The 24,563-nt window shown below is 40.9% G+C and overlaps 1 protein-coding gene across 1 annotated transcript in view; it reads right to left on the bottom strand.

Moving 5' to 3' along the window:
- LOC121148037 (nebulette-like) overlaps positions 1-24,563 on the bottom strand; it is a 97,514-nt gene that overhangs the window by 44,962 nt on the left and 27,989 nt on the right. The window contains 7 exon segments of the mRNA XM_040968016.1: positions 3,850-3,960; positions 6,467-6,577; positions 10,145-10,255; positions 14,455-14,562; positions 18,031-18,135; positions 20,838-20,942; positions 22,518-22,625. Coding sequence (XP_040823950.1) covers positions 3,850-3,960; positions 6,467-6,577; positions 10,145-10,255; positions 14,455-14,562; positions 18,031-18,135; positions 20,838-20,942; positions 22,518-22,625 — 759 coding nt within the window.

Here is a 24,563-nt window from a genome sequence, read left to right on the forward strand (position 1 = left end):
GAACAAAAGCTTTTACTTGTGGTAGAACATGACTTGTAATGATTTTTTCAGAAGTTAACAGGAAGTACTTTTCCATTATCTGCATTGAGAAAGAAAACAGCCCAGTTAGTGGAAATTTTTACACTTCCATTTGATAAACTACGGTTATTACTTCAATCTATTGACAAATATCAATAAAACATAGTTGTGAAACTCTTGAGTTTTGTTGTGTGATCAATCATTGCTGGAGGACTCACTGTGTCATTTCCTTTTCATGGCCTCCTTGATTTGAGTCAAGAGGCACCTCACTGCTCCCTGTCTAAGCCATTCAGCTTAGGTGAGCTTGGCTCAAGTAAATGTTTATAACCCATCCCTAGCCCTGTCTGACTGGTTCAGGGATGGCTGAATTTCTTTTCCCCAGAAGGTATATGAAGAGACTTCCTCTTTCCCTCTGTACATGAATGAAGGATGAGCTCAGAAGCTGCTGAAAGCCTCTTTGAAAACCAGAGAAGAAAGCCTGCCTGAGAACTGAAAATAAATCAATTACAAGGATGCCCGGCTTTGTGAGCAGTCCATCTGAGAACAATGCTGTGAGTGCATTCTGTAACTGAACACTCACACAATACACTGACAGACACACCTGGATGGAATAGCCTCCTGCACATCAATGCTGTATGGGGTCTCACCCAGTGCTTCCACAGCCGCAGTGAATAAATCAACATGAGATTAAATCAAGAACAAATGAAAATGGTACAATCCAGATGCTCTAAACTCAGAAAAACTATCAGCAAAGATCTCAACATCAAAGAGATGCTCCATCTTTCCTTATATTCTTCTTACAACCCCATCTGTTTTTATCGACTTAGATTCTCCATTTTCCTGAATAAAGACCCAAGTAATAATGTTTAACAGACAGAATAACAATATTACATCACTACAGTGTCAGAAAAAAAACTGCTTTTACTAAAACCTGTCTAAACCAATATGAACTGTCAGATTGGGGTACTAGTTGTGCCAGCTGTTTGCTATGGTAACACAACAAAATACCCCAAAACTTAGAGAAGATTTCAATTCAACAAGCTGAAAGCAGCCACATTCCTCTGAGCCTGAGTCACCTTCAGTAACATTCACTGGTTAAGGAAAGTGCCACAGTCAAAGCCCACTGATACAGAAAGGCAGGGCAACTTGGAGTTATTAGTGTCACAACATACTAAGTGGGCTTTACTTGAAAAATGAACTTCTAATATTAAAAACAAACTGACAAACCCACAATCCCAAGAGGGAGATCAGAAAGAAGCTCCTGACTCCTCCCTTCAGCCTGACCCAGCCCTGGCCATTAGAGCCTTTTAGGTGAGTGAACCAGTGGATCTCAGAGGTCTTTTTTTGTAATGCTGCCTTTCAAGTAAATATATAAGCTTTCAAAAAAAAAAAAAAAAAGGAGTAAACTGACAGAATCCCAAACTTTGGTGAAAAACAAGTTGAGAGTCTGTCAGGTTAGCAAAATGGGACATGATGTGATGACAATTACATGCAAATGAGGTATCTGGATTACAAAGATAAACAGCCTCATCAAAATTGGTTTGTACTGCATGTGACCACGGTACAGCCAAGTCTTTAGCCTATTTTTTTTTAGGTTCTCAATAAATAAATAGGCTCTATTTTCCTGCTAATTGGTCTCAGAGAATACTGAAAAATCTAAATCAGTATAATATCAGATACATACATTTATTATCATGCCAAGGAAAAACCTGAGTATTAAAACACAGCAACATTCCATAAGAGAGGTATGTCTAGATGTGAGCTCTGAGAGGGTGAAATTCAAAATATCTGTTCTGCTTACACTTTTTTCTCTAGAGATGCTTTAATTAGCTTCAACTCTCATTCTTTTACATTTTTAATTTTTTTTCCAATTTTTTTAAAATTATGTTGACAAGGAAGGGAGGGAATAAAGAGAAAGTAGAGATTTTCACCTGCTTATTCACTTCTCAAATGCACACAACAGCTGTTAGGCTGAGGCCAATAACTCCATCATTGCTGCTGCCACAGACTGCATGGGAGTCAGGAGCAGAAACCAAGCAACAAATCTTCCAATCCAAGCATATCAAAATGGGACACAGGCGTCTAAAGTGTTAAACCAAATATCCACCCAAAGTATGTTTTTTTAAATGTTCCTGAACCTTGAATTCCCAAGCCCCATGCACCAAGGTAATTAAAACCAATATTGCATGCAAAGCCTTCACCAACAAAGGAACAATTTCAGAGAATCTGAGGGGGGAGCATGCTTGACAGGAGCTCATATGTGGGATGGCCGCATCCCATATCAGAGATTCTGCTTCAAGTTCTGCCTCTGCTGCTTCCACTGCAGCTTCTGACTAAGGGGCACCCTGGAAGACAGCCTACAATGGCTCAAGAACTGGAGTCCATGCAGACACACGGGGCGCCTGGGCCGATTTCTAGGCTGCTGGATTTGGCCAAGTTCAGCTCTGGATGAACTTGGGGGTACTTGGGAAATGAACCAAGAGATCAGAGATCTCTGTCTCTGCTTTTTAAACAAAATGAAAATGAATACTTTTTAAAAAGTAGAGTTTTAGGAACCAGCACTGGGGCTTAATGGGGTAAGGCAGTCACCTGCATTTCATATGGCTCCCTGGCAATGGTTTCAGAAAAGCAGCAGAAGATTGCCCAAGCCCCTCCCTCCATGTGAAAGACCTAGATAAAGCTCCTGGCTTTGGCCTGGCCCAGCTATGGCCATTGTGTCCATTTGGGGAGTGAACAGTAGGTGAAAGATCTCCTTCTCTCTGTAACTCTGCCTTTCACATAAATAAGTCTTTTTTTTTTTTTTTTTAAGTAGTGATTTAACAGTTTCAGGATGGTAAATCACTTGAAATCCCAGGGAATCTGTTTATTCTAAGGAAGAGCTGATCAAGTACAGAGATTCAGGGACACATTAGAGCAACATAGAGAACCAAAACCTTGAGCAGGCAGAGACTGGGGCTAGAACGTAAGAGGGGAAAAGGGTACCAGACTGGGGTCAATCACAGCAGTGCCGCTCCACACCAGATCAATAGTGTGACTTGTCCTGGGCATGGCAGAAGACCACTAGGGACTTCTAAATGAGGACAGCAATAATCTCATTGAATTCTTCAAAAATTATTCTGGCTACTGGATAGAGAATATACAGTTGTCCTTCTCTACCCACAGGGTTTTTGTCCCAGGGCTTCCTACAGATACCAAAACCCAAGGATACTCCAGTTCCTCATATCAAATGGTACAGCATTTCCACACAAATTAATATAACCTATACACATTCTTCTAAATGCTATAAATCTTCTCTAGATTACTTGTAACATCTGTTACACTGTAATGCTGTATAAATACCTATTATAACACATTGTTTAGGGAATTATGACAAGGATTAAAAGGCTCTACATGTGTAGGACAGGCACAATTCTCCAAATATTTGACATTCACATTTAGCCTATTCCATGAATACAAAGGGTTAGCTGGATATTAAAGAGGGTAATGATGGAAGGAGAATTCTCGTTAAGAAAAATACTTCAGTGACTCCACTGGTAAAGATGGAACTCAAACTGGGAAATATTAAAGCAAAGCTTAACATAAAAAGTGTTGCATTATAAAATAAGATGTGTAGAAATGTGTTTGTGTGTTTTGGGAGGATTATCAAAATTTCTTTCTGTGTTTCCTTTGTTGTAAAGAAAATGAGAAAAAAAACAAAAGTCATCAATTTTCAAACATAATGGTTTTAAATGGCTTTGATTCCAAACTGTGAAAAATCGCCACAAAGCTTTGAGAAATACCCTGAAGTCAATATAGTTGGTGAAATACAGCTTGCACCCCAACCCTACTCACCTCACTTGCTATTTCAACAGCTCTCTTGGCACGCTGGATTTCCAGGGTGTCAGTGCCAATTTGCATTCCCTTTCCTTTAATTTTTGACTCCAGGTCTTTCTTGTATTCTTTCTGTAAAAGGCAGCATTTTTTAATGTTCAAACACAGGCAGAAACATGTATGTATAGTTACTAACACCCTGAAAACTGCTAAACGTAGTAAGAATGGGGAGTGGGGTGTAGACAGAGGACACACAGCTTTCTTTCTACTACAGATGGCTACCAAGAAATAAATTTTCTAAACTGCTTCTAGTGGTCATTACTAATCTCTCACTGAGGAGGGTATATAAAGCTCTGAAGACTTTTAGTATCCATAAAGGAATTTCCAGGTAAGAATCTTCACTGACAAGCTGCCTTGAGAGAGGAGAGGAAAACAGGCATAAGAGAGCAGATACAGAAGGCAGCAAAACTGAGGCCACAGGCAACAATGTGTGACACTGGGAATGTCCCTTAATATGTCTGGTACATGCATCACAAGATGGGAATCACAGCAGTTCCACGCAGGATCCATCTACTACGAAGGCCAAAGAGCCAGCAAATAGAGCCCAACACAAAGAGGGGTAACAGTGACTAAGAACTGACAAGGACTTGTTTAGGACTGCATCTGCCACCTCCTTGTTCCTCGAGCCATACAGCTGGATCTGCAACTGAAATTTTTTTTTCATTTTTTTCCAAGTATTGTGGGTAACTGATTACAAGATTTGACCTCAGAATGTAGAACTGGGCACAACTTGCCAAATCTATAACACAGAAAAGCCATGTGATGACAGCATGAGCCAAAGACCAAAGACTGCCCAGTAAACTGTGTGACTCAAGATCAGCACCCATTCCATGCTCTTATTTCAGAGAATTCCCGCTGAACAACCTCAATCCAGACACTTTGGGACACAGAATCCCAGCATCTCTATACTACTTGCACATATTGTTAATTCACCTAAAATGTTTTTTTTTTTTCTGAAAATGTATTTATTCATTTGAAAGACCCAATGACAGACACGGAGAGAAATCTTCCACCTGCTGGTTCACTCCCCAAATGGCTGCAACTTCAGGGTTGGACCAGGCCAAAATCAGAAACTCCATCAGAGCCTCCCACACAGGTGGCAGGGCCTCCTCTGCTGAATTCTAAGGTGTATCAGCAGGGAGCTGAACCTGAAGCAGAGCAGAGCACTCTGATACAGGAGCCCTGCAGTGTACTGCACTGGCACTTTTTTAAGTTTGCTTTAATTGAAAAGCACAATTATAGTAAATATTAATATGAATGTTTTATTACATAAGTTTTTAGAATGATTTATGCCAAAGACACTGTTAAATGACTATTAAATGGGATATATATATCATCTCACAGCATCTACAACAAAACTGGTAAATTCACATCCTTTCACTACAATAGCACCTGAGTAAAATGACATTAGGCTCTGACTGTAGAAATGTTGGAAGCGGTGATGAAATCAACAGATTATCAATCAGGACCAATCAGGCATTACACTCCTCAACGTCTCCCTTCCCCCCCAGAAACAAAGTGGGTCAGGTAGAAACCCAGAATAGAAGTTGATCCTAGGAAATTCAATCCTGGCAGCTTACTGGCTCACTTCCCATTGGAATGACTGCCCACAGGCACGGCATCTGGGTAATGAAGTCATTATAAGGAGACATTCTTTCAAAAGTGAGGTCAGGAGTAGACACAACAGAAGCAAGAGTCAAAGGGTACAAACAACACCCGAACTTTAACCTGAGGCAAGCTCCATCTCTTGACTTCTCTACTCCACAAGTTAAAGACACTTCCTCGATTGCTGCCCTCAGCCTGGGTGGAGCTGCTTTCACCTGCAGCCTGACTAACAAGGCAGTTGTCACCACCACCACCGATATACCCATCACCACCAATACCACCACCAACCACCACATCACCATCCCACCACACCTCCATGCCCTCACTATTCACCCACCCCTTACTACCATCACCACCCCCCACCACCACTGTTGAATTTTACATACAGCCACAAAGCTTTAAGCTTTTTCAGTGCCAAATTCAGAGATTCTCCTCAAAGCACAGTGTCATTATGTGACACCAACATAGGGACATTACTATGGGACAAAGGACAGAAACACTTGAGAGACATTCCAGCCCTTCCTATGTAAAGTACACACAAAGTGGGCAGTGGGCACTACCATTTGATAACATGGCTTCACAGGGCTTGTTCACCTGCGAAGCAAAGGACAGAAGAGTCAGCCAGGTTACAAGCAGAAGAACTTGTGAACTTGATAACTGCCGTTACTGACACAGACCTTGGTAACACACCTGCCTAATCTTTGGCCTTTTACTTGCTAAGATCAAGTCAACTATCAAAAAGCTATTTCATCTTATATAGTTTTTCTCTAAAGTGGGGAAAGGGCCATTTTTTTTTCTCAAGCCACAAAGAAAGGAGATTGTGAGCATCAATTTTTTTTTTTTAAAAAAAAAGCTCGTTGTCTAGGATTACTAAGACATAACTACTGATAGTTCTCCACACATGTCTATAATCTTTGAGAAATATGTTTAGGAAAATCAGTTAAACGGTTGTGCAGTTATTAAATATACTCACCTCACTGGCTATTTCAGATGCTCGCTTTGCTCTCTGAATATCAAGAACTTCTGAACTCAGGTCCATTCCTTTCCCTTTTATCTCATTTTCCAAATCTTTTTTATATTCCTTCTGTTAAAAAAAAAGAATACACAGTTCAAAACTTATGAAAAATAACTTTATCCAATGTACTCTTTTACATGCATTCTAGAGATCAGAGGAGGAGGAAATACTACGAGGGAAAAATGAATCAGACAGCTGAGCATCTTTGATTATTTTGTACAGACACTTCATTTTCTCCTCCATCAGGTTCACAGTGGCTTCCAATATTATCTGCTTTTTCCCCTTTCATCCTTTCTCCTAATATGTTTCAGTACCGTAGTGTATTTGTAAAAAGATGCCCTTCCATAAAATTGTGAGAAAGATCTTAAGCATACATGGTTCTTATTATTTGGAGAATGTCTTTGAAAGCTATCTATAAAATATGAAATAGAAAAAGCACACAGTTGAAAAAGAATGGAAAATTACATAATCAAAAGCCTTGATGTAGCCAAAGTTAAAGAGAAGATTTCAATTTTATTCAAAGATTTGTGGAACCATATATTTACCTGTAGACTGATAATATTTAGTTTGAACAATGCTTATTTTAATCTAATTCTAATTTGATCCAAATGTCCTAAAATCAAATGCTTATATATACCTTGTTTTCTCTGCTAGTGAAATGCTTGTGTTTTACTTATCTACATAATGGAAACAATATATATCTTATTCCTATTCATTCGAGCTTCATTTACAACTAACTTTTGAGATGAAAGATAAAATTTCCTTTTTAATGACAGCAAATCAGGTTTCAGTTATTTCCAGGGTTCCAGGGTTCATGTCATGGTATTTTTCCCTTTATCCAGTATAATTAAAGTAACCTGTCCTCACCCGACTAATAGCTTAAAAGACGAAGTAGTGGCCACGAGTCTGGAAACAGCACTGAGTGGATGACCTGGGGGAAAGTCTGGCTCCTTCTCTTATTCGCCTGGGTGACCTTCAGGAAGACCTGAAGAAACTCACCTTTGATATCCAATCTAGCCAAAGAGCAAATAAAAACATGGTCCTGGCAATGTCAAAGGGCGACCGGGGGAAGCAAGTGCAATGAAGCATCGAAGGATATTCTGCACACTCTAAAAGCCACGGAGTAAAGACTGCTCAACCATTTGCAGCTAAATGCTTACACTTAGGGAAATTATAATTACATTTTCATGGACAGTCTTGTTAAAATTACACATCCTGTGATTCATTAAATGTTCTCAATCCTAGTGGTTATGGACTGAATGCTTATGTCCCCTAAAACACGTGTGCTAAACCTGTAACTCCCAAGGTGATCGGATTTGGAGGGGAGTTCTTTGGGAGGTAATTAGGTGTTAATGAAATTGGGAAGGGGCAGGTTCCCTGACGGAATTACTGTATCTGTAGGAAGGGAGAGAAGGAAGCAGAGATCTTGATGTCTTCTTCAGCTTCCACAGCAAAATGGTGATACCACAAGCCAGGAATCAGCTCTCACCAGGAAACTGACACCTTTATCTTGGATGTCCATTCTCCACAACCATGAAAACTGTCCACTGTTAAAAGGCATTTTGTCCCCGCAGCCTACAGCAAACCAGTGCAATAATCTCCCGGCCTTTTCTGCCCCAATGCATACATCCTTAATTCACAGGTCTAAGACAAGCCTTACTCACAAGAAAAAGTCAAACAAAAGGTAATGACATGTATTAAAGTTATTTATGGATGTTGTCTATTTTTATTGGAAAAGTAGATTTACAGAGATAAGGAAAGACAGAGAGAAAGACATTCCATCTGCTGACTCACTCCCCAGATGGCCACAACGGCCAGAGTGGAGCCCATCTGAAGCCAGGAGCCAGGAGCTTCCTCCACGTCTCTCACGTGGTGCAGGGTCCCAAGGTTTTGGGCTGTCCTCTACTGTGTCCCAGGTCATAAGCAGGGAGCAGGATGGGAAAAGGAGCAGCTGGGACAGGAATCAAAACTCACAAAGGATACCTGTGCTTGCAGGTAAAGGAACAGTATAATGAGCTATAACGAGCCACTGTGCTGGCCTCTACTTAAGAATGTTAAAATAAAGCTTCCATTGTCACTTGTATGCAAATGATTAAAAAAAAGATTCTCCTTGGAAATCTAAAAACTGTATATTTTCAAAATAAAAAACAATCATAGTGGAAAGTTGCCAGTTGATTAGCCTTCAACTTCAAAACATTTTACATGCACGAAATGTAAGAGAAACAGTAGCAAAAGAATCCTTACAAGAGTTTATATGCATATTTTAGCACAACATATACTATAACAGGCAGTCACATTAAGTTTCTAAAACCAGTTAAATGGTGAAGATCAGTTGGCATTTGCTTATTACAGAAAACCCTGCTGCTGTGATTACAGATATACGACAATGCTCTAATCTATTTCACTGATATGAGATACTTTCATCAGGAATATTTTTCTTCAGGTGAAAAAGTCAGGGTTAAATAGAATTTCACATTCCATTTAGCATATATATTCCATTTATAATATATATCATAAACCTATATTATATATATAATGAATAGACATTTCATTTTTATAAAGGAAAATGATTCCTTAATAGAAAAGGAAAAAAATTCTGAGATAACACTTTTAATAGTTTAATAGTTTCAAGCATGTAGCCTAAAAAGAAACTTTTGAGGAGAGGGACCATGAACCCATTTTTAATTGTCAGATTTGTACCACTATTGATTGTCTATATTGCTTACTATGTTGTCAGGTAAACTGCATCACTAAGTTTAGAGGATAAAAATCTGCAAAATATAAGATCAAAAATATTTTTCCAACTGGAATGACAAAAGACTTAGAAGTAAAGCAGTTTATCCAGGTCACACATGTGTGTACCTCATTTCTGATATCAAAACTCATAACAATCCCACAGGGAAACTATAGCTGGAGCTAAGAGATTTTTTTTTTTTAATAACAACTAAATTTGAAAGAATACAACTTGTTCCACCCATATTCAGAATTTTAAAAGAACAAACTGCTTCTTGGAGTCAAGGTGTCCCCGGCACTGGCGTGCTGCTTTGGTCCAAGTTCCAGCTATTCCTCCTGTGTTCAGTTTCCTGGCTCTATGTGCCCTGGGAGGCAGCAAATGGTGGTGCGTCAGGTGTCTGGGTCCTTGATGCGCTCATGACAGACCTGGATAGCGTCTCTGACTCCTGGCCCCAGCCTGGCCCAGCCCCAGCAATTATAAGTGATTGGAAAGTGAACTAGTTGAGGGAAATGATCTCTTTATCTTATCTCTCCTCCTTCTCTCTCTCTTTCTTTATGTCACCTCCCCACTTCAAGTAGATAAAAACAAACTTTTTTTAAACCTAACCACTTTAAAGCTACAAAACCAATGACTTATAGCATTTCTGAACTACAACAAAAGAAAAAAGTCAGAAAAACTTTTAAGTTTTCCCAAGGAATCTGGATAACTATTTCCCTCTGCTTTAAATGGAAATGCTAACACATACTTTGCTGCTTTTAATTAAAATGCAAAGCATTAAGATCAGAATGAGAAAAAAAAAATAAAAAAGGTCAACATCTCAAACACTCAATTAGTACAGCACTATCAATCATTTCCTGGGTTATTTCTTTGGAGCTATTTAATAGAAAACAGAAAGACCCTACCTCCCTCAGAAGGTTGGTGATGTACTTTGCATGTAAGAATTCTGGAGTCTTGTCTAAATCCAGCGAAGACCTTCCTTTAATCTCCTTCTCAAAATCTTCTCTGTAAACTTTCTGTTAAATAAGACCATATAATTTTAAGCATAGTAAATACTAGTGACGTTGAAAAGGAAGAACAATAGTCCCAAAAACAAAACCGATGCGTTCTCATAGAATTCTACCACTGCAGATTTTTCTTACCAACAGGAAAATAGCTCCACTTTATTCTGCAATTCAGAATTCTATCAGACAAAAGCAGAATCCTGCTTCCTTCAAAATTCATTCTGATGAGGCTGCTTAAGAACCTTCCTAGTGTGTGATTCCTAACAGTACATTTAGGAAGGGAACCAGCTGTTGAACATGGCTCTTTGATTGGATCACCTAACAAGTTCACGCAACAAGGAGTGCACTGGGAAAAGATTCCATGATACAGATGCCCATGTAAACCAAAGTAGCATATGGTCATACACCCGTTATCGTCCTCATTGCCAATCTTTGCTGGATTCGGGGAAGATCATTTCTAAAATTTAATGCAAGTTGATTGGTAGAAGAGAGGTACATAATGATTTTCAGCACTGAGAATGTTCCTACATCTTCTACCTCAGATTACTGAGGGTCAGCTTATTCTGAACCTGGTAAAATATCTTTTTTTTTTAAGGTAAGAGAAAGGTGGATGCTGAGGGCAATTATGGAAGCTCCAACACCCATACCAGTACCCATCCCTTTGTTACTCTGTGCCAGCCATCCGTTAGGATTCTCTTCAATCTAGTATTTGAGATACAATTTGGAAATCAACAATAGCCCACGTTTTTCAACTCCAAAACTCTAAATAAGGAAATATCCATTCCCATGAAATATTTATGAACAAGGGTCAGATTTTACCAGTCAATGCAATTGTTACCAATGCAACATGAGAGGCGATTTTGAAATGTACCCTGTCATGATTATGGAGAAAGGTAACTGCACAAGTACAGAAGCTCTCCAAACTCTGCGAGAGGGGAAGGAAAGCAGTTGGCTCCTCAGTGAGCAGGACAGACATGCTCCGTGTGGCTATTCCACAAAGAACATGTGAGAGCCATGAGGAAAGGCCACCACGGACATTCTGTCAAGCCAGCAGAAATTAAGATGAATGTTGATACACCAAAAATCAATAAGGAAAAATGTCCTCTTTTCTTATGCAGTATCTACAGAAGTTGAATCTAAGTAGTTTCCAGGTCTACAAAGAGTCTTTGGATAGTGCAATATCCATATGTGCATATTTATTCACTCATTTACACTGCTATTTCATTTAAACATCTTTTTTTTTTTCTGAAGAAAATGACAGGTCATTAAGGAAGGTTGGTTATGACTGGAACTGGCCAAGATAAAGCTAGAAAGAAAAAGTACCTTTGGGGTGCTTTTGAGAAGTGTCTGAGAACACTGGCTGGAAGATTGACCCCCACCATTTTAGACCCCCGTATCATTCTTGCATGCCTGCTTCAGTTTCCTTCCTGTGGTTCACTTCCGAAAGCTTGCGCCCTTGAGGTTGAAATTTTGTTCTCTGCCAAACTGCTGTAACCTCGTAACCCTGTTATCCACCAATCCCTTGCAGCCCCTCCCCCTAGTACCCACCTACCACCACATCTATCAATTCCCACCCCCCCGTGGCCCTGCCAGCTCTATCCACCAATCCCTCACGGCCTGTGTCCCTGGTACCTGCGCATGGCCCTACCCACCAACCCTCACAGCCCAGTGTTCCCAATCCCTGTGCCCTGGCCATGAAAACATACCCCTGTGCTTCTCCCCTGTTCTCTGCTCTCTGCCTTCTCCCCCTCCTCAAGGATGCTGTCCCGCTGGAATAAAAGCCTCCTGTAGGACTCCCTGCGTCTGGCGTTTTAGATTTGTGGTGATAAAAGCTAACAATGCTGCTTTTTAAAGACAGCTATATTTGTAATCAAAAGACCAAAAAAAAAAGTTTCAAAGCCAGACTTGGAGATTTCTTTTAAAAAATAAAGGGATTAAACCTGTTTCTGGTTTAAAAGAAAATGAGGGAAGTACAACTACAGACCAGAACAAAGATACTGGCGGCTTTTCCCGAGATCATATACTTAGCTTTACCACTAGGAGTCTCATCAAGACACATGCCCAAACTTATCTCCTTAGGAATAAAATCCATCCTTAAGACAGATGGTTCTGTTTATATCTCCTACATCGGTACTATATGTGAAAGCATTTTCACATCAAATGCCTGAAAAAGATTTTTTTTTTGAGGCACTTTATTTCTCTTGCTTTTAGAGCATAAATTCAAAGACTTCCTCTTCTTCAATTTTCACCATGAGGAAGCCTTCGAGAAATTGCCAAACCTATAGGCCACCCAATAGTCAGCGGCTGCAATTAAAGGGAAAAAGCTGTGCATCGCTTGGGAGAGGTTGAAGGATCGACTGGAGTAAGAAAGGAAAAACAATCATGAGAAGTGAGGAGCTAAAATCACAAATCATAAATTGCTGTTATTTCTAATTCAGAAACATGGCATCAGACTACATTAGCTATGAGTCTTGAGGTCCAGGATTTGGTGGGGACAGGAAAGTTCAGTAGGGCATAAAGATCACTAAGGAGCTAGAAGACCAGACAGATAAAACGGTCCTCAGCTGGAATGCGTCTGCAACCAAAATCAAAGACAGGAGTGGAGGGTGTGAGTGGGGGCATGAGGAGAGAGAGCAGAGCAGGGCACGGTGAAGCCTGGGAGGTACCCGCCCCGGGCTGTTTTCAGAAAAGTCATTTCTGATCCTGCATTATTTGGTGAAAAAAAAAATAACAACTTCACAGAATTTTAAACTTGCCAAGAATCTGCTGTGAAAGCACCTGCCCACTCTGTAGAACAGAAACTGCTCTCTGGCCTATGAGTCTGTGACAACAACCACATCACTCTCCTAAAATGAGGGAGCAGATCACACAGCTGGCTCTGGCCTACCTGAAAAGCATCTGCAATGGAAGACAACAAATGTAGGAGTAACACGCTTTGCATACTTCTGTCTCCATGCAGAAGAAGGTACCCCATTGTAATTCATCACAATAAAAAGTGTCTGTAGAGCTTCTGAACTTTGGCCAAACTTATCAATTCTGCCAATTCAGTTGAAACAAAGAGCTAAGATAGCCAAAATAATTATCTGACAGCTCTTTTCAGATATTCCCTTATATCATAAGAAGATACGACATGAAAAAGAAATTAAGCAACCCTGACGCGTCAAGGAACCACTCAAGAATTTGAGTGTCTTTTTTCTGATAAAGATGAGTCATAATATTTCAGCAAATAACACAAACGTATGCTCACAAAGTTCCAGGGAGAGATTTTCTCCGGTAATTATCATTTTTCCCTGTTTCAATGTACTTGGCCACTTTGCAAGCCTAGCAGGAAGCTCCAAGGATAGAACAGGCTGATCCTACTATCCACTACTCTGTCTCCCTGAATACTTAGTCATACCCAGAGAATTTGGACATCAGCTGCAGACTGAACTGTGTGTCTCTGGTCTCAGAAAAAAAAAAAAGAACAGGAACAAAACAGAGAGAAAAGAAAAACCTCACCAGTGAGCAAAATATCTGATGTGAGCATTGTCCTAGGTTGAGCACAAACATAAAAGGAAATTCTCACCTACTAATGGCAGTGAGGGCATTAAATACATCAATTAAATAAGCTAAGAGAGAAAAGGGAATCATTCAGGACTCTGAGCAGATCCTCAAACACTGGCATTTACGGGCATTTCCTATTTTTTTAGGATAATTAATGTCAATTGACACATTATAAAAAACCTACTTTCTGGATTTCATTACTTCAAGGATTCAATCAGATGACATCAATAAAGCAATTAGCACATTACCTACCACAGAGTATTTACTCAATCTAAGTTCCATCCTCCTTGCAAAAAGAAAGGAAGCAAAGGAAAGTTAAAGAACTCAAGAAGGTGACGGAGGCAGCCAGCTCTTCCATTTCCTTTTAGCTTGTAGGCACGGACCCCTCACAGGTCTACACCAACGACACTGGGAAGAGTTGCTGATAGAATCTGCAGTTGAGGAAGGCCTCTGTGGGCTAACATCCCTATTCAACACATGGAGACACTGAGACCCAGGCCAACCTGCTGACTAAACCAGACCCCATATCCACCACACAGGCCCCTGCCTCTGCCAGAACCTTCCTCCTTACCCAGCAACCATCAAACACTGTGACTCACATGACAGGCTCATCTCAAACGGTCAAACACACAACGCACATTAAGAACTGGTCCCCAAGCCATTCCTACCTCACTTTGCATCTTCTGTGCCTCTTTTGAAGCCTGGTAAGATGGTGTCTCAACAAATTCAAGCATTGATTTTCCCTTGTTTTTCTCGTATTCTTCTTTGTATTTAACCTTCCGTAAAACAAATGTAAGGAGCATGTGAAAACCAAATGCCCGTGTTCAAACACAGCAGTCTAGCAGTTACCATTCTATGCTCATAAATCAAATAATTCTGGACATTCAGACTGATCAGTATGTTCCACACAGTTGAAGAAAGTAGACAGGAAATGTCTTTAAAATGTCTCCAGGACAAACACCATTTACAATAAAATTATGTGCCTTATATAAAGTATTTTGCAAAATGGATGAGTCAACAGATATGTATCATATACATTCAGTTTTCATATGCAAAGGCTTCCCATTCTTGGATCCACCCAAACACAGACCAGAAATACTTGGGGCAGGACAATGGCTCAGTGGTTCAATTGCCATTTGGTGTTTGGCTCAATGGCTAAGAAACTGTCGGATGACACATCCCATATCATCAGAACGCCTGATGCTAGTCTTGGCTCTGACTCCTGACTCCAGCTTTTTGTTAACAGACACCCTGGGAGAAGGTATTGGCTCAAGCACTTGGGTCCCTGCCATCCACATGAGAGATCTGAGTTGAGTTCCAGATTCCTGGCTTCAGCCAAGCGCATCCCTGGCTGTTTTGGGCAGTTCGTGAATAAAACCATTGGATGGAAGATTTCTGTGAGTGTGTTTGTTTATCTACCTTTCAAATAAAAAATGCACACATTTGGGCCTGGTGCGGTAACCCAGCAGCTAAAGTCCTTGCCTTGCAAGCACCAGGATCCCATATAGGCACCAATTCTAATCCCGGCAGTCCTGCTTCCCATCCAGCTCCCTGCTTGTGGCCTGGGGAAGCAGTAGAAAATGGCCCAAAACCTTGGGACCCTGTACCCATGTGGGAGACCTGGAGGAAGTTCCTGGTTCCTAGCTTCGGATCAGCTCAGCTCTGGCCGCAGTGGCCACTTTGGAAGTCAATCAAAGGACAGAAGATCTTCCTCTCTCTCTCTCTTCCTCTCTGTATAACTGACTTTGTAATAAAAATAAATAAACTTCAAATCCATAAAACAAAAAATAATATACATTTAAGGGGAAATCTGCATCTGTATTGAACATTGTACAGACTTTTATTTTCTTGGCATTATTTCCAAAACAATGGAGTATGACAACTGCTTACACAGTATTTACATTGTGTGAGTATTTTAAGTTACCTGGAGATTATTTACAATGTATGGGAGAGTTTGCAATGGTCATATGCAAATACTATACCAGTTTATATGGTATTGGAACAGCCATGGAGTTTTGTATTCAGGAGGGTCCCATAACAATGTTCTTTCAACCACCAGCAAAACACACACACATATCCACACACAATTCTCTGTGGTTTCTTTCTGTTTCCCAATGAAGTATGGTAATAGCATATTGTGAACTATTTGTTTCAACTACAGTTTATTTCTGACCTCATTTCAGCTCATAAAATGAGCAACATTTTCATTTATTGAGACCATGAAGAGACAGGGGAGCAACTTCCAATCAACCGATTCACCCCTGGATGCCCGGGCCAGCCAGAGGAGGGCAAGGGCCAACCCAGGAGCTGGGAACATTGTCCAGGTCTCCTCTGGGAATGACAGGCATCCTGTTAACTTGAGCGGTCCCTGTTTTACCTCAGGGTCTACATGGATAGAAAGTCACATCCAACCATCAAATTCAGGTACTCCAACATGGAACATGGGTTCATTAAAAAAATTATTTTATTTTTATTGAAAAGGCAGATTTACAGAGAGAATAGAGACAAAGATCTATCCATTGGTTCACTCCCCAAATGGCCAACATGGCTGGAGCTGAGCCGATCTGAAGCCAGGAGCTTCTTCCAGGTCTCCCACTCAGGTGCAGAGTCCCAAGGCTTTGGGCCGTCCTCCACTGCTTTCCCAGACCACAAGCAGGGAGCTGAGGGGCAAGTGGGAGCAGTTGGAACACAAACCAGTGCCCATATAGAATCCCAGTCCATGCAAGGTGAGGATGTAGCCACAGAGGTATCATTCCGGGCCAGGAGCATGGGTATCTTAACCAACAGGTTAAATACTCACTCCAATTAGCAATATTTTCTAAAGCCAGATAACAGAAATTAAAGCCACATGTCAGCTATCAGAGTGTTTGGCTTTGGGGCAATATACCTTCTTAAATGATGTTCATGGGAAAGTTTTTATCATGATTTATTCCATTCAGAAAACACACGATCATTGGAATTTTTATATTTAAACATTATTTTTAAAATTATGTAAGTTGTATAATAATGGTGATACTAATAAAAATTTAATCTGAAAGATACCGTTCAATACTTATAACTTTGTGGTTCAAATATACCAAATATGCGGGACAGTAGTATGGTATGTTACGTAAGACACCAGCATTCCATATCAGAATGCATGTCTGACTCCTGGCTGCTCTGCTTCCAATCAAGCTTCTACTGATGCACCTGGGAAGGCAGCAGAAGATGGTTGGAGGGCTTGGGCACCTGCCACTCATGTGGCTGCGGAACCAGGCTCCCAGCTTCTCCCCAGGGCTCTGCTCTTGCAGCCACTCCAAGAGTAACCCAGCGGCTACAAGATTTCTCTTTGGCTCCATCTCTCCCCCACCTCATCTCTGTAACTCTGCCTTTCAAATAAGCAACTAAATCTTCAAGAAAATTGGAAAAGAAAAAAAAATGATGCATACTTCTCAATTTTCAAAGGGGGCTATTTTGTATGCTTTTCATGTAAATGACATTGGATATAAACTCATTAAGGAATCCACGCTTCACACAGTTATTTAAAAGAGTGAGGTAAAATTTTATCTTAACAGATGCTGAAAATGATATGTTTCACAATGATCTCAACTCAGAACTTAAAAATGGAAACAGGCTTTAATGTTCCATTACATAGATGTTTCTTCAAGGTTTTCCAGGGGCAGATAGAGTTTTATCGGTGGAAGAAACAGTAATGTAGAATATGGTGGGAAGATCATTTTTCACTCTTTGATAACACTGATACTTGAGCCAAGACATTACAACAAAGCTGGCAACTAACAAATTCTGTACCTCAAAAATACAAATTAGCACACTATAAAATTTAAATCGGAACGAGATTTGACCATCACTCAGCTAATTCCCTCATTGCAGACTCGAATCAAGGAACGTGACCGTTTTTAATGGAATGCCTTCAGATGGATACAGGGCCAAGTTCCCTTGAATCAGCAAACCAGAGACGAGAAGCCTTTGCTCTGAGAGGGCTATCTGCATGTTTTACAAATAGTGTGCAGGTCATAGAAAATCAGCAACTTAAAAAATTGGCCTGCTATAAAACCATCGGAATCTTGCCTATGGTTGCCTCCACAGGTCGACACCCAAGACAGTCCCCATCCCTGCCAGCAAACATACAGAAAATAATAACTCCATCAAAATCTGTTCTTTTCAGCAACTGCACATTCTCAGTGGAGGGTCCCAGCAGGGAGCAGCGGGCACCACGGTGTGCGCAGGGCCCCTTGGTTGCATACCTGGCTCTGGAGGGTGGCAGTGCCTCTGTGGTGCAGGTGCTCTGCAGCGTCTGCGTCAAAATGATACACGCCTTTGTTTTCCTCGAAAAGTTTTTTATATTCACGCTTAAATACAGAACACGAAGGTACAATTAGAAGAAAGAAGACTCAGCAATTATATTACTTAGAAATTCAAACTGTGCAATACAAGCCACCAAGAACTGAAAAGCTGTGAGTCGACTCTTGTGGTCAGCAAGCATGGCGATTTCTGACACACACAGAAGACACGGACAGCTTCCAGCTTCCATCGACAGCTCCAGCTGCTCACTGGGCTAACGCAGCCCAAACAACACTCACACATCAGGGAGCGGCAATGGGCTAGTGGCGATGGCACCCATGCAAGTAGCGAAGCGGGCAGGTAATAGTGAGGCTTCCTGCTGCATCACTGCTGGGGGCACATCTCTCAGTGCCCGCGGGAGAGAAGCAAGAAGCACGAGTAAGCAAACCGGAAAACTCTCATCCAGAAAGGCTCGCCCTTGAAGAAGATCTGCGGTCGCAGAGAAAACAAGAGGACGGGAGATACTCTGATTTTTGCAAGGAGAAATGGTAGGAGGTGCTTGGAAGACAGACTAAAGAACTACCTGCATTGAGTATAATCTGAATTGCATTTTTAGGGAAAACAGATTGAATTGAGGCTACTACGAAGACATAGAGACAAAAAGGAGAATTTGGAAGGGAATGGAATGGCCCGGAAAGGAAACGGTAGGACTCTAAACACAGCAGGAATTAAATTGCCCTATGGTTCCTATCACAGGTGACAGGACACCGAGTTGTCTGGCCCTATTTGGAAAATACTTTAGATGTAATGAGTAGCTCAACCAGATTTCAGACAGTAAAATTAATTGCTCATTAGGCAATGGGTTTCAGCAAAAGCAAAAAATAAAGAGCATTTTGCAAAGAGTGGGAGGAGACATACGCAGCAGCTGAAGGGGAGCAAAACAGAGCTGGCCACACCCCAGGAATCTGGGAGTGAAGAGGTTAGATCCAAATGGCCTGCCACACAAGAGGGGCTGCTCCATGAAAGATGAAGAAACCAAAACTGGGTACAGAGAAAACCCAGCCCCAAAGGGCATCCTGCCAACCAGGGAGCAAAGACGAGTGACCTCTGGACTCTAACCACAACACAGGGAGGAAAATGTCCACACAGCACCTCCTGGCCAAAGAGAACGAAATCTGACTGTTGGCTTCTACACAAATCTAAAAACAAACAATCAAAACCCTGAGAGATAACATTCTTGAAGACTTTATGACACAATCAACAGTTATTTGATAATACATATTCAGATAGCTGTGGCTTGAAGGTAAGGAACCAGAACAAATTCCGGCCCTGAATTCAAATCTGGAGTCAGAGAAGTCTGACATGCTGAGTCACCTTAGGATTCAGAAAAGCAGACGCATACTAAGAAAGATCAAGAAAAGGCTCTCCAGTATAATTTTCCTTTTAAGTTATAAAATATTTCAGAAATCCCATGTGAAAAAGTAAACAGAACATTAACACAATACCTATTTGGACTAGGATACTCAAACTTCGGATGCCCACACTTGTTTTTTTTTTCTTATTCTCTGCTGCCGCCTAGTGGAAGCTTCACAGAGTAACACAATATAGAGCTCGATTTACGTAGTTAGAAAACAGATGGGAAACTACAAGAGCTACACCTCCAGAAAATCTTTCCTTAATTTTTTTTTTGAGGATTTATTTTTATTGGAAAGCCCAATATACAAAGTGGAGGAGAGACAGAGAGGAAGATGCTCCATCTGATGGTTCACTCCCCAAGTAGCCACAACGGCCAGAGCTGAGCCAATCAGAAGCCAGGACCAGGAGCCTCCTCCAAGGTTTTGGGCCATTTTCTACTGCTTTCCCAGGCCACAAGCAGGGAGCTGGATGGGAAGCGGGGCTGCCGGGGTTAGAACCGGTGCCCGTATGGAATCCTGGTGCTTGCAAGACAAGGACTTTAGCCACTAGGCACCACGCCAGGCCCCTTTCCTTAAAATTTTGATTAAATAGCTGTAAATCCATAAAGCATTTATTTCACTTAACACACTCACATGGGAATGAAAGGAATTCTGATGTAGACTAAAAACATTTAGAGGTTTTCAGAAAACACCCCTTCATAACAAAATGCCACTGCCTGCATTTTTTTTTCAAGTTTTGAGCACCATGTACTCTCCATGGAATCTGCACCTTGTTCAAAATAGAAGGCAAATCAGGATGATTTTCAGTGTGTAGTTATCAAGATGGGAATGGAAGTCACATGGAGCGAAGCTTCAGTTCATTGGCACCACAGAGTTGCCTGAGACGGACAAGAAGTTGCTCTATGAGACCCAGGGCCAGGAGTTCTGAGGACAAGGTGAGGTCGGGGACTGGAGGCACAGCAACCAGGCGGGTGGGAGCTCTGAGCAGCTCGCCTTGTGGGAAGGCACACTGGACATGCTGGGCTCACCAGCAGGAAATAAAGACACGCGGCTCTAGACGCCAAGCGTACATCTAACACAGCTGAAGAAACACTGGAAGAAAAAGTCGGAATGTGCACACACATACACACTTAGAAGTGTAGCCGTGTTCAAAAGATCCCAAGAGCTGGTAAGAAGCCCTGGGTAAAGCAGCAGCCCTGGTGGCATTCACGCAAGCAGGCCACTGCCTGTCACGGCGAGCGTTCCTGGGGCAGGAGTGACCCACGGGCAGGCAAGCAGGTGAGCGCATGGGTTCTGCAGGCACACCGGCTCCCCCCGAGCCACAAGCCATCTACAGGGACTGCCAATCCACTTACTCCACTCAGCATTTTGCTAGCTTTCAGAGCATGGTCTAAAAACAACAAATTTGGGAGATCTGAAACCGGATCATGTATATTTTGAATGTCTTTCTTGTACTTCACCTACAAAAATAATACGGAGCAAAACACTGTTTAGGAAAAGAAAATAGGCTTTTGCATCATTGGCACCACTACATCAAGTAGTACTGTCTGGTGGCACATTAACGGGGGTTTCACAAGCGGCCAGTAGATGGCGCTGACTAACCACTGAATAAGTAAAAAAAGTAATCTGAATGGTCTGGAAATATTTTGATAAATTGTTTTACTTACATATTCAGAGAGGCTGATATTAATAGAATTGAATAATTTTGGAAAAAATAAAAAGAATAGTTTATCTTTGAGAAATTATTACAGTATTCTAATTGTGGTTTTTGGCTATTTTAGACTTTTTAGTTTTTTTTTTTTTCATTATTGCCTCACAGATTTTTTTTAACAAACTGCTTCAGAAAGTTAATCTATGTAATAATAATACTACTAATAATAAAATGTTAAGTTATCTAATTATCAGCAAGACTGTCATAACAAGAGAATGTTAAACATAGAAAAGATGCTGAGAACTTACTACACGCCAGACACTTTTCTCAATAATGATTTCTACCAAGTATCCAACCCATATCACCCTAAGAGGTGGATAATTTAAATATCCCCACTTCACAGATGAGGAAGTCCAGGAACGAGAGGCGGAGGGAAGACGTGAGGTGGAAGAACAGGACCTGGATACAGGCAATCTGATTATAAACTGAAATTCTGCCCATTCTCTAGCGTTAAAAATCCTGTTTAAATACACTTCATCTACTTCCTTTGCTTTTTATTCACACATACAAAACTAAGCAAATACAAAAAATAGAAATTCTTACATTCCCATGGCTCCTAATAAACAAACAGAAAACACCCATTCTAACGTCTGGAGACAAATATAAGTTATTACTGAATACGAATATCAATACCTACTAAACATGAATGAAATCAAGATTAAGTCTCAAGGTGACTTGCAAGTGGAAGGGTTAAAGTTTTCCCACCTGACAGAGCAAAGAGATCAACTTGTCAAAGATGTTCTATCTATGCTTTGTCTAATTCCATAAGAACTGACATCATTTATTGCTTGGGGAATGAAGCCTGGCTGCCTTTAAGAAACAGGAATCTTACGAAGTATTTCACAGAAGTACTTTCACAAAAAATTCTTTGTGTGTAAAGTAAAGATGATTTCTCTGATAAAACCTTTTAAAACTTTCTCTGATGACCCCTGATGTGCCAGGTGGTTCCTTCCAACAAAGCCATTTCCCATGGGCATAGCGACCTCAGCTGACTGCTGTCCCACCGCTAATTTGTGATAATACACACTTCTTCTCTGCAAGCTTCGTAATACATTTCTGCTCCTGATTAGACATAATAATTTTATTCTCAATTCTATTTCTGCTTACTAACTAATTAGTCATCAGTAACCATTAATAGTTAATTAAGATAATAGATTTTTTTGTCAAAAAAAAACTTGAGGAAAATGTGCTTTACTGTATTCAACGACTAATTACTTGGAAATTACATGATCTTAATTAAGCATTGGTAATTACAACACAGTCAATTCTAAGAAAACAAGAATCAAAAGACATTGAGAATAATTGTCTCCGAATCACAACTCACATCACTTGCCAGGGTAGTGGCGAACCAACTTTGTCTGAAAGAGGCACTTTCGAGAGGGTTGTAGTGATGCTTCTTCATTTCATTATCAAATTTTTCTTTGTATTTAATCTGTCATGAAAAAAATAGGATCCATTAAATGCATATTTGCATTTAAAAGTAACATTTGATTTCCAAGCAGATCAAATAAAAACTACCTTGAAAATGAATACCAGCAAAGTTTGAATCCTGGTTATCTACTCCAGCCATAAAGCTTAATTAGGCGTAATATTAAATTTAAAAAAACCTCTACTTAAACATTGATCATAAATGCAATTAGGCATGAACTCAAGTCCTATTAGCAAGAATTATGCACTAAAATATCAAGATCTTCAAATGTCACTTTCCATTTCTGTACTGTTAACATCTATGATCAATTAGAAGCCGAGAGCTCAGTGTCATGAGGGCTGCCACATTCTGAAAACGGACCCTAGGCCCCAGATTGTCATGAATTTGAGCTGAACTTTCCTATTGGAATCATTCCATACAAGAGTCAGGGTTCGTAACCATTATTTTTCTCATCATTTTTCAAAGTTCATTCGTTGAAAAATTCATTTTTAGAAGTTAAATTCTAAGCCTATTTGTTGTCAGCTTTTAAGTTCTCTGCTTTAATGACACAATTGATTCAACCCAAAACCACTGTCAGTATTCATTCTAAATTATTGTTCTCTTTTTAAAGTAGATTAAGACAAGTCAGGTAAAAACTGTTTTTTCCCCTCCATGACAGAGAAATATGTGGACGTATGTTATGATGACTAACTGGGGTGTATATTTTTAGTTGCTTGACCTACTGAAAACCCCTACATACATACCCTCTGACCCCTGTAGCCAAGGACGGTTGCACAAGCTCCAAAGACAAAAAAAAAAAAAAAAAGCAGGGTGTTTCAGTTCCTTCCAAGGTTCTGACATATTCCAAGTTCTTAGAGCATTTTGTTCACTGAGACATCTGAAGGCTCTGGTGAGGAAGGCAATGCGGAAAGGCTTGCAACATCTGAACTAACTGAGCGTGGGCAGGGTGGGTCTCCTCCAGGCAGGCTTGTTACGCATGGCAGGCAGCTGGTGGAATCCTGGTAGGGGCACGGCAATTGGGAAACATCTCAAGATGGTTCCCAGGAGCTATTTTTGGCTGTCGTTCTGTCTGATATGAAGCTTCTCAAGTTTGCATTGCCTTATACATTTATGTCAATTCACGGACACAGGGGTGTTGTTGCAGATTCTTGCAGTACCCACAGCTCACACTGGAGCCCAGTTGGAGACCCTGCTCCTCCACTTCTAGCTTTCTGCTAATGCACTTGAGGAGGCGGTATATGATGGCCCAGCGCTTGGGAGAGGCAGCTGGACCTCTGAGGCTGCTGGCTTTGGCCTGGCTGAGCCTGGGCAGCTGTGGGCCTTTGAGAAACGAACCAGTGTGTAGATCACTCTCCCCCCACCCCCGTTAAATGCCTTTCAGATAATCAAATCTTTTAAAAGTAATTGGTTAATTGGCATGACCAATCATAACAAGAAAAACACCGATTTTTCACAATCATTACTATTTTAGGCTGTCCTGAATAGAAATAGAAATTTCATACAAATAGCCAGCCTCAAAACAAAAGTATATCCTACTTGGGTCCTCCCCTAACCACACAACTCACTCTGCTCCCTTGTACAACCCCTCTTTTAACTGCGGTTCCATTCTTAAGGTGGAGAAATTGTTTCTGCCCAGAGATCTTTTGGATATTTGTAACGCCATTCACAGGTCACACAAAACTATCAACGTTTAAATTAGCCTACTATGGATGTAGTTGCCTTGACAGGGCTAGATCTAAGAATTTCCCAGGCCTCCATGGCTTGCATGCAGACTGGCTGTTCCCCAGCCCTGAGCCCTAAGGGATTCTCACTGGACACCCACAGCAGTCTGACTGGTGCTGGAACAATACTTTGCCTTAGCCACATGCACCAACACCCTGTGCTTACCGACACATTCTCACTGCTGGTCACCATGTGAACAAGACTTTCTGCTGATATCTA

The sequence above is a fragment of the Ochotona curzoniae genome, unplaced genomic scaffold (assembly GCF_017591425.1).
Source record: "Ochotona curzoniae isolate NIBS_2020 unplaced genomic scaffold, NIBS_Ocur_1.0 scaffold_4683, whole genome shotgun sequence".
Classification (NCBI taxonomy): Eukaryota; Metazoa; Chordata; class Mammalia; order Lagomorpha; family Ochotonidae; genus Ochotona; species Ochotona curzoniae.